The 12,361-nt window shown below is 37.2% G+C and overlaps 1 protein-coding gene across 1 annotated transcript; it reads left to right on the plus strand.

Annotated features, from left to right (window-relative positions):
- Nucleotides 1-4,855: 4,855 nt before the first annotated feature.
- LOC145062097 (uncharacterized) lies at nt 4,856-5,452 on the plus strand. Its single transcript, XM_079009725.1, has one exon. The coding sequence runs from the start codon at nt 4,856-4,858 to the stop codon at nt 5,450-5,452; it is 597 nt and encodes a 198-aa protein (XP_078865851.1).
- The last annotated feature ends 6,909 nt before the right edge of the window (nt 5,453-12,361 follow it).

Consider the following 12,361-nt stretch of genomic DNA (forward strand, 5'->3'; position numbering starts at 1 on the left):
TTTTTTTGCGTCATTTGGGGTCCAAGAAGCCTAACTGAAGACTGTTGGTCTTGATGTCTTCGTTGTAATGATTGGGAAGGTTAAATAGACCTATTTGTGGTACATGGCGTTAGGTACATCCATGGAAAAAGAGAATAATGTGGTGAATAATGCCAAGGAAAGTGGGTTGTTGTTGACTAGTGTTGGTGGTGCTAATCACTACTACCTGCCCCCACGATTTGAGTAACCACCATGACTGTGATGACTCCATCGATACAAGCATGTGTTTCTCGAATTTGTGATGTTGCAGATGGCCATAGAGGATGATGTGTAGTCTAAGTGAGTCGGTTGTTGGGGTGTTCGTCGTTCGGACAGTGCTCCTCAACAATAAGTTTTGATCATGCTTGGACGAAGGTAAGGAATGGATCTTTGTGTTGAAAGATTATTGCAATATTGTTATATTTTGGTTAGAGACCATTGACTAAATGAGTAACTAGAGTTCTCTTGGGAACGAGATGATCGATGTTTGCAAGGCGATTAGAGATGGTGGCAATTCCTTCAAAATAATCAGTAATCATTTAATCTCCAGGAGTCATAGAATGAAATTTATTATCAAGTTCAATGGCACACGTATCTTTTTTATCAGGCAACAAGTTTTAAAGAGCAATCCAAACTGTGTGTGCAGTATCTCCTATATTAAAAATGGTATTGAGAAGCGATTTAGTGAGGGTGGTGTACATCCACGCTTTGACCACCGAATCAAGTGTGTACCACTCTTCATCAATATCAGATGTGGGGTGGGTTTTCCTAAAAGGTAATCAATAGCTCCAAATGCACGACAGTGTGTAACAAACAACCCTCTTCACGCATCATAGTTAAGTGGACTAAGATCAGGAATGAGAGGCACAAGAGTTTTAATGTTTATGAACCCGAATGTTTTTTGATTGGTGGTGGGTGTAGAAATTCCAAACGCACATGCATTGTGAGATCGAAGAGGAGTGAAGAGATTAAGAAGTGAGAGAGATGAGAGAGGTATGGCTGGTTAGGATTGTCGGTAATGGAGCAAATCGAGAATTAGGGTGGATGAGGGAATGCCTCTGATACCATATTACAAATGATATTTTCACATGAATTCTGATTTGCATTGATAAATTATATATATATATATATATATATATATATATATATATATATATATATGTATATATATATATATATATACATATATATGTATGTATATATATATATGTATATATACATACATATGTATGTATGTATGTATATATATATATATACATATATATATATATATATACGTATGTATGTATATATATATATGTATATATACATATGTATGTATGTATGTATGTATGTATGTATGTATGTATGTATGTATATATTGTTAGGGCCAGGATCCTTACAATATTCAGGATCCTCAACTATCCAGGATCCTCAGCTACCTCAAGATCCCGGCTAATTACCATTATTATTTTATTAATATTTATAATGGTCATATTTTGTCTATAACTAGCACGTGTGCAGAAGTAGTCAATGGAAGACCAATTCTCAACGAAGAATCATCTCAACAATGCTAAAGACCGAAATACTTGGTCAAATAACGTTCATGAAGCCAGTCATAGAGGATCCCGGAAATATCGTACATCTTGTTGGCTAGTTTAGACTATAAATTGACACTTGTATTTTGTAGACAACACACTGTTCGTTAGTCTAAGATTACTCTACAAAATTCTTTACTCATTCTTACTAAGAATTCACTGTAATCATCATTTTATATCAATAAAATCATCAAAGCAGGTAATAATTATCGCCTCCTAAGGATTTATGTCAAAGATCCTTGTAAGGATCAGGGGTTTTCCTTGTAAACCATTGTGTCACTTTCTTTTGCCATTTGCTATTACACAATCTGAACATCACAGCCTCTCATTCAATTTGGTTGATTAGTACTTGTGTAATTTTTGACCAAAATAATTTGTTGCCCACTGTAAGGCTGTGGTGTTCAAAATCCTCGAAAAAATCATGTCTACGCAACCGATCCTCTCTTCGTCCTCTACTTCGTCTGTTACAACCAAAAAGCTACCACCTCCTCCGAGTGCCCCCCCTGCTCTGTGGAAAGCGCCTGACACTTCCAAGAAAAACATCCCCTCAATCGCTAATCCAGAAAGTTTGGGATCCTCAGGGCTCCAAGATCCAACTGTCGAAGTCACTACTGCAGAGCTTTTCGCTATGATGAGGAAAATGACGCAACATGTGACCCAACAGCAAGAGGAGAATAGAGCACTACTCAAAGAAGTGGAGAGGATGAAGGCGGAATTTCATAAATCCCAGGAAACAACGCCCACAGTTGTGCAACCAAGGATCCTGGACTTCGATTATGCAGGATCCTTAGAAAATCGCCAGAAGAACACGATTCCTACCACTGTGGCGTCATCCTGGGGAACAATTATGGACAACCGAGCATCCATGATCAATGATCTCAGTGAGCCTTTCAATATTCCTAGAAATCTTGATTCTAGTAACTTCTTAAACAACAATACTATTAATACTAACTATACTAACATTGATGCAAGAATAAATCCAAACATGGCCAGGGAACATCAACAACTAAGGCGGACGATCTCAAGTGTACCCAGAGTGGTCCAACCAAATACCATAAGCATCTCCTACAAGTCACAGTATCTCGAGATTTGCTCCAGCGATAGTCGATACCAAATTTTGTAAGCGTTTTCAAACCCCCAACATGAAGCTATACGATGGAACTACAGATCCTGGAGAGCACATAAAACAATACAGAGAAAGGATGGAGATCATTCCCATCCCAAGACACTTAAAGGAAGCTTGGATATGCAAAGGATTCAGTTCGACCCTTACAAGACCAGCCCTAAAATGGCTGCTAAACGTTCCCCCATACTATATTACTTCATTCGCACACTTAGTCAATATCTTTAATAACCAGTTTTCTTGCAGCAGAACCTTCGAAAAGATCACCAGTGATCTTTACCGAGTGGTTCGGGATCCTAATGAGAAACTTAGGGAGTTCGTTAACTGGTTTGGCATGGAAGCTTTAAGCATCCCCAACATCGACATAGCCACCACCGTAGAAGCCTTTAAAATGAGACTTAGGATGCATTCACCCTTCTATGAAGATATTATGATGACCCCATGTAACAGATTGGATGAGTTCAGGTGCCAGGAATTGAGGTTCATAAGGCTCGAAGAGGATAGAGAAATTCACAAGATAAGCAACCCTTCAAGTCAATATGAGAATCCCATCAGAAAGGCCAAATCCTCGACTCCAAGATCCAGCACCTCGACTCCAAGATCCTGCAAAATGAAGCCTTTTTCCAAACCGAATCATCACAGGGTCAACACCCTCGAGGATGAGGGAGAAGAGGAAGAACTTACTAAGATGACTGACTATTTCTTTTATGTGGGTATCACAGTTATAATTCATGCTATACAGGATCTTGGAGGTAAAGCGAGATGACCGAAGAGAGATAACAAACCCACCACCTGGAAGGACAAGTCCAAATGGTGTGCTTACCATGAAGACTTCGGCCATATCACAGAGGATTGTATAGCCCTGAGGAAAGAGATCATCTACCTCCTCAGCAAGGGACACCTCAAAGAAATCGTTGGGAGAAAAAGACAAAAATCCAAGGAGAACGTCTGGGATGATCACGATATCCTGAAAAAACCAGGATCTCCACCCCCAAATGCTAAGATAATAAATGTCATCTCAGGATGATTCAACATCTTTGGTACCTCTTATTCTCAGGCGAAAAGACACGCCAAAGTCTCTAAAATCGAGAAGGAAGATAGGCCACAGAGAAATACCACGATCAGCAATGAGAAGGGCATCACGTTCGACGAGATAGACAGAGAAGGAATTCAGGATCCTCACCATGACGGACTCGTAATAACACTATATATGGCTAACCATTTCGTCAGAAGGATCCTTGTCGACGTAGGATCCTTGATTAACATAGTACTCCTAGACGCTTTAAAAAGAATGGATATTCCCGAATCGGAGATAATTAAAAGATCCTCGGTCCTTATAGGATTTAGTGGAGAGACAAAACATACAATTAGGGAAATAAAGCTACCAATATACATTGAAGGATTAAACTCTATATAAAATTTATGTGTTATTGACACCCTATTTTCTTATAATGTGATACTAGGTAGGCCATGGATCCATGAGATCAAAGCAGTGCCATCAACTTATCACCAATGCGTGAAAATGCCTACTCCATGGGGGACAGTAAAGATCATGGGAGATCAAGAAGAAGCCATGGATTGTTATAAAACCTCCATGAAATCCACAACGAGACCTCAACAAGCATAGCAATTAAGACAGGGGGCACGACATGTTCTGGAAACAAAGGAGCAAGACGTGAAGGAAGTGCCACTGAGTTTTGAGGATCCTAAAGTCAAAGTTCTCATAGGATCCTTAATAGCTGTCCATATCAAACAAGATCTACTGAAGTTCCTAAGAACCAGAAGCAATACATTCGCATGGAAACACGAGGATATGACAGGTATTGACAAGAGTATTATAACTCATAAACTTAATATTGATCCTTCTTTCAGACCGATACACCAAAAGAGAAGGAAGTTTACACCCGAAAGGAACCAAATCATTCAATAGGAGGTAGAGAAGCTCCTCAAGACAGGGATGATCAAAGAAGTGAAGTTCCAACAAATCCAGATGGAGCCATCCGACCAGGAAGACACAGCATTCATAACACCAACAGGTATATTATTTTACACTACAATGCCTTTCGGTCTTAAAAATGCAGGTGCTACATATCAAAGGTTGGTGAATCGGATGTTCAATGACAAGCTGGGGGACACCATGGAAGTTTATATTGACGACATAGTAGTGAAGTCAATGAAAGCCGAAGATCACCTCAGAGACCTTAAGGAAGCATTTCACATCCTAGACGAGTACAATATGAAGCTGAGCCCACTCAAGAATGTCATGAGAAAACCAGAAATGTCAGGGAGAATGGAAAAATGGTTGGTGAAGCTAAGCACATTTGACATCAGATACGAACCAAGATTGACCATAAAATCACAAGCATTAGCAGACTTTGTGCCTGACTTTAGTGATGATCTAAAAAATAATGCAAAAATGGAAGCCAATCAACTCCTAGAAGATGAACACGTGGGAAAATGGACACTATTCACAAACGGAGCCTCAAATCAAAAAGGAATAGGGCTAGGGATCATACTAAAGTCGCCACAGGGGTACATCATACCCCAAGTAGTTAGTTGTGAATTCAACACTACCAACAATGAAGCAGAATATGAAGCACTCATCATGGGACTACAATTGGCTAAGTCTCTTCAAATCAGGGATCTTCAGGAATTTGTTGATTCTTTATTACTAATCAATCACATCAACGGATCTCATGCAGTGAAAGGTGAAAGATTAGCATTATATCTATAGATCCTTAAAAAAAATTAGCTTCTGACTTCGAGAAATTTAGCCTAACCCATGTTTCCAAAGAAGAAAACACAGAAGAAGATGAATTAGCCTATTTAGGATCCTCCCTTTGAATCCCACCAAAGAAAAAGATTCCTACAACCCGTATAATAACCCCAGCCATAGACACCCTCTCCGAAAAATCAGAAGATCCTGAACATTTGACAAGCATAGTAGCTATCAAAGATCTTGACCATAGGATCCTTCCTCAAAGGACCCCGACGGACAGGATCGTCGAAGAAGTTCGCAAACATGGACCCAACCTATTATGGAATATCTGCATAATGGCACGATCCCACCAACAGAAAAAATGAGAGAGCATTTAGAACAAGAGTCTTAAGATTTGTCGTGATCTAAAGCAAACAATATAAAAAATCTATGGCAAGTATGTACCTTAGATGCCTAGAAGATCCTGATGCTGCAGAAGTCTTGAAAGACATACATGAAGGAGACTGTGGCAATCGTACTAGGGGCAAATCTTTATGCTCCAAGATACTAAGAATAGGATACTACTGGCCAACTATGAAGAGAGATTTTTTTCTACATGCTCAAAAGTCTCATGCTTGCAAAAGACATGAAAACATCCTACATCAACCGGCAGAACCTTTACATCCAATTATCTTTCCATGGCCATTCATGAAATGGGGAATGGATATAGTGGCAAAATTATCGATGGCCCCAAGAGCAAAACTCATCATGCTAGTAATGACTGGTTACTTCTCACAGTGGATTGAAGCTGAGGCTTTCGTTCAAGTAAGAGACAAAGAAGTATTCTCATTTATTAAACGTAATATCTTGACCAGGTTCAGGATCCCGACTGAAATCATTTGTGACAATGGATCCTAATTTATAAGCAAAATGATAAGAGACTTTCCCACATGTTAGGGAATCAAAATGATAATGTCCACTCCTGTTCATCCCCAAGCTAATGGTCAAGCGGAGTCTAGCAACAAAATCATAGTTAACAATTTGAAGAAAAGGTTGGACAAAAAGAGGGGAAGATGGGCAGAAGAGCTTCCTTTTGTTTTGTGGGCAGATAGGACCACTTCCAAAGTGGCCAAAGGTCAGACCCCCTATTCTTTGGTGTTTGGGACAAAAGCAGTACTCCCTACTAAAGGAGTGGTCCCGACGACAAGATACTTACAGCAAGACCAAGAGAATAACATCAGGATCTTGACACTATTGATGAGCTTAGGGATCTTGCTAAAATACGCATTGCTACTCATCAACAGAAAATCACCAAGGCTTACAATAGGAATATAAGAGTTGGAAGGTTTCAAATAGGAGACTTGTATTAAGGAAAACATTCCAAAACACCAAGGATCCTAGTGCAGGAAAATTGGCTCCTAAATAGGAAGGACCATACCTTATAGATACTAAAGCAAGAAATTGAGCATATATGATTAGCAACACTCGAAGGAGATGTTCTATCAAGATCCTGGAATGCTCTACACCTCAAAGCATACTACATGTAAGTTGAGTCGAATGATCCCCAACAAAACCAAGGTACACATGTTCTTTACCTTAAGATTTTCATTATTACTTATTTTCTCCTCCAATGTGTTACTAACTTAAGCATAGGAGGGGCATTAGCTAGACTAACACTCACCCCTAGCTAATGTTTGCTATGTAGAACGACGTACGGTTGAGGATCCTCAAGTCTGAAGATCTTGAAACATCGGGATCCTCAAGACTGAAGATCCTGAAACATCAGGATCCTCAAGGTTGAACACCCTGAAACACAAGGATCTTGACACATGAAGATCTCAACGCCTTAATACTTGGTAAACTCCATTATATTTAACAATGTAATCTCTAAACTATCATATACACATGCTAAAGACTGATCATCTCTCCCACGTTTAAGGATACTTAATCCACTCAAAGGTTTAAAGAGCTAATGACCTCTTTCACACGAACTAAGATTTATACACCTCGTTTGGACACATGATATCTAACATTGGGATATAGGTAAGGGGATCATTTCACAATTTAGTGGCTTGGTAACCCTCTTATCTTTGAACACAAGTTGAGATCCTTAAGGTTTATAACATTTTCATGTTATCCAAAAAACTAGATCCTACCCCAATAATTACTTAAGGTTTATAACATTTTCATGTTATCAAAGATTGGGATCCTGCCCCAGAAATTACATAAGATCTATAACATTTTCATGTTATCACACGTTGGGAATTTTTCACGGAGAATAAAATCGAATTGTAGCAATTTCATGTTATCTATCCCATGAATCATACCACAAGTTGGGATCCTCCCTAGAATATAACATTAACATGTTATCTATTAAACCTATGATGTTACACAAGAATCCTGTCGAAGTCTATAATCTACACAAGTTATCCTAAGGAGAAATTTCCCATGTGTGATCCTTGCCTTCAAAGGATCTTTGACAATAAGGATCCTTGCCTTTAAGGATACTCATCGACCTTCATTAGTAAGGAACCTCATTCTCAATAGTGAATCGAAGTTTCTTCCTAAGTTGATATTTATCCTCGGTATATCCTAGGATTGAAGAACTCATGAAGCTTAAAGAAAAACTTGAAGATGATCAGGTTCCATCTATCCTTATTCTCAAAGAGCTTTAGATAAGGTTTAAAGATCATCAACTTTCCAGGGTCCTAAACTAAAATCATCTAATTTCAAATATGCTAGAAATGAACTACTAAAGAAATTCTATTTCAGGATTACTCGTAGGATACTAAGGATTTTAATATCGTGACGGCTATAAAGAAAAACCATGAGGAGGATATAAAAGGAAAATGATACCATGTCATTCAAAAGAAGAAAGGGTTGCATATCAACCCAACCAAAAGGTTAATTGTCTTACATCACTGACAAAAAAAAAACTATTTAAACCAATTTTTTTTGCAGGCCTAGACCTTAGTCTGGTCATCATCGACCATCTCCTTCTTCTCCCCTCCTCCAGTCAACAACAACACAGGATCCTCATTGGCGACAACAGGCTTATGGATCAGTTTGGCCAACGCCTCGCGCCATCCCTCCATATCCCAACAGCTTGTGTTTTCCAAATCCTCAGCCAACTTAATCTTAGCCTACAGAATAGCTATCACCGCACTTGTCTTTGCATCAGCAATCACCTCCTCGAGATCTGCGAGATGCTCTTCCTCCTTTTTAACTTTCTGTTTGCTCAACAACTCCACCCTTTAGAGAAGATCCTCATTGGTGATCCTCCATGTCTTTTCCTGTTCTTTTAGAACAAATTCGGCTTTATCGACACGGACCCTAAGGTCGTTGGTAACATGAGGAATGTGAGAAAAGACCTGGAAGAAACATAAACATCAACATGCAAAAGAACACGTATGATAGATTAATATAAATAATGCCTATGCAGAATTCTTATAGCTTGGGAAAATTACGACAACTTCCCAAGAGCATCTTCGATGTTGCTCCATGATTTGGTTGGACACACAAAGGGCATAGAAGAGTTCAATGAAATTGGGTGGGAATTAGTATTGTCCTTGTGGAGGGGCTTAGTGTGGTGCTTCTTGTGGAGCTTCATGAGGCAACTCATCATGTGCAACAACATGATCCATAGGTGGATGTTAATCATATTTTATGACCCATTGCTCGAGGTCGGCTGGTTCAAATAAAATCAAAACATGATCTATATGTTTTGTTGGGAGAACAGTAACATTCTTTTGATCAATCATTTTCCTTCCTTCTTGTTATAATGAACTTCATAATCAGTGTCACACAATTGAATTATTGAGATGAGATTGTTATAAAGACCTTTCACAAAAGACATATTCTTGAAGACGACTGATCTACACTTGATTGTACCATAGCCTTTTGTAGCTCCTTTGTTGTTGTCTCCATAAGTAACTCAAGGGCCATCCTTTTTAACATAATCATCCAAGACATACTTGAATCCCATCATATACATTGAGTTTCCACTATCTATGTACCATATGTGCTCTTGACCCTGTAGTGCTTAGAACACAATTAGTACTTACTGACCCATTTTTCAATGGGTCTATTAAAAGAGCATAAATTATTGTACTCATTATTTTGATCGATGATATCATCAGTATGATTTGTGTTCTTATCAATAATTTACCTATGGATATTAAGAGAGGGAGTTCCACATTGATAACATAGCCTGATACTAGAAATTCGTGTTCTTTTAAAAAAAATAGCTTTCGGGGATTAGAATCCAGTTTATTTAATTTAAAAACTATTTCTTTGTTTCTAGAACTACATATGACATGAATGGATCTTTGTTCAAAGAAAGAAACACTAATGAAATTCTCAACCTGATATATGGAAGAGGATTCTTTTGTGGCTTGAGAGATATTAGCATCGAGAAAGCTGGAGTTACTTTCAGATTCTTCAGTATAAAGATCATTGAAGCGAGCCATTAAGCACCTTTTCTTTTTGATCCTTGACAACAGAAGACTTGATTACTTAAATGTATCAAAAAAATCACTTGGATACTACTTGTAGGTTCTTTGATCGGATATAACAATATATAATGAAGAACAAAAAGATTTTCACAAAGATGATTTTCCTTAAGAAAGGTTATCAAAAAGAGAATAGGTGCACAAAGTTATTGACATAAAGTCATCACAAAAACCTTATTAGGTTTTTACATTAATACTTGATTATATACAAATCTATTCTAGAGAATCCTTTCAATCAAGGGATTAATTCTAATCCATTCTAAATATGCAAATTTATTCATATCACCAAGATATAATATCAATTATCTAAAATACAATATAATACTATAATTACATAAAACAAAAATACAAATGTACAAAACATTACATGTTGGCGCTGGTACATGAAGTCTTGCATTGATGTTGTCCCTGGGATTGGCGCTGGTGGTGAGCTTGAGAGTATTTTGATTTATCAGATCATAAGTCTTGACCTTACAAGCACAACCCAAAAAGGATTTTACTTTTATTCCATAAATTTATATTAGTTTAGTCATGGTCTTGACCAATTTAGGTATGACCTTGGACACATATTCCGACTGATTATAGACATGCCCCCATTCCTAAAGGAGCTACAAGTTTGCTCTGAAGGAATTCACTTGAACTTTTGGGTAGAGTTAATATTACCCCAAAATAATTTATTACGCATACTCTCCAATCGATTGATAACCTTAGCCGAAGCTTTGTAAATAAAGAGAGAAAATAAGAACCCAAATTGTCCAATACATAATTATAAAGAATCTGCCTTCCGCCAATAAAGAGAGACTTTGCTTTCCACCCCTTAAGCTTTTTTATTTTTGAAGTTAATAGAGACTTCCAATGAAAAAACCTCCACATGGGGTACCGCCCAGAACTCCAAGATAAATGAAAGGGAACACCTCGTTTTTATAAGCCATCTGATGCCCCAGAAGCCTAAAAAAAGGGAGTGAGACATGGGGATCCTTTGTCCCATTTCTTATCCATTATTTTTATGGAAGTTATGTGTATTGCAATGTTTGAGGAGTGAAGCAAAGGGATCTTTAGGATTCTTACCCTCCCTAATGATGGTCCTTCATTAGGGATTTTGTAGTATATTAACGACACCTTTTTTCTTTGAGATTGGTTCCTTAAAAATGCAATCGAATTTAGTTAGAATCCTTGGTTGTTTTAACTTAGCATCTGGTCTTAAAGTTAATGTTTTTAAGAATCAAAAGTATTGTAAAATGTTATAAAGAGAATATAAAAAAATGTTTATAAAACATTGTAAAAATGTTTACAAAGAATTTTATGAAATTTGTAAAGAAAATTGTATAGAAGTGTGAAAAAAACAAATGCTATGGTTATTAAAATCATTTTAGATGTTAACCCACGTTTAGAAAAAGTCGGTCTCACAAAGCATTTACAGTTAAAACCTTGGGTGTTACCATTAAGCATTGTACAACCATACCAAGCAAATACGAATTTCATCAATGCATTAATCAAGAACTTGACAAGTTCTACTTGATTCACTATCACATGACTTCTAACTTCCATTTATCATCATCTATGCTTATATGTAACCTGAGATACATGGCATTAAAAAGAGATATGTAAGACATAAATATCTCGTGAGCTACATGGGTTTTAGACAATAAAACATTTCAATAATTTTCAACGAAAATTCCTTTAATTCATACCATAAAGCATTTTCAAGAAAATCCCTTTCATTCATACCATAAATTATTTTCAATGATTTTCATGAAAATTCCTTTCATTTATACCATAGAGCATTTTCAAGAAAATCTCTTTCATTCATATCATAAAGCATTTCCAACCATTTTCTTACATATCATAACATATCATATCATAAGTGTAATTTCTTATCTTAGCATTTCATTAGCTTCTTTTCCATTTCCATTTCTAAGACCAAGGTGTAAAGAACAAGTCATTCCACCAAAGCATCATTTCCAAGACCAAGGTGGGAAGAACAAAATCAACCTGCCAAGGCATCATTTCCAAGACCAAGGTAGAAAGAACAAAATCAATTCACCAAGGCATCATGCATAGTACATCTACTTCGTGATAGGGACGGTACCACCCTAGTAGATTCCTCTAGAACTCTTACGAGGCATCACGGCCCGTGAAGTTTTCTTTTCATTACTTGCCACTTATTTTCATTACTTCTCATTTCTTTTCATTACTTTCCATTTCTTGCCATTATTTTCCAAGCTTTACACATTTCATATGTTAATATCAAAATAATCATTTCAAAAGTAAAGCATCTATATTTCAAAACATTTCAGACACATTTTCAAAACATTCGACCTTCCAAAACATTCTTTGCTTTCGAAAACATTCTTGCCTTCAAGGACCTTTCAAATTATCCTTTCCAAAAATATTTGACACTTTCACTTCAAAACATTTCATATATCAAACATTA

The sequence above is a fragment of the Lactuca serriola genome, chromosome 1, assembly GCF_051521515.1.
Source record: "Lactuca serriola cultivar US96UC23 chromosome 1, Lser_US96UC23_V15, whole genome shotgun sequence".
NCBI lineage: Eukaryota > Viridiplantae > Streptophyta > Magnoliopsida > Asterales > Asteraceae > Lactuca > Lactuca serriola.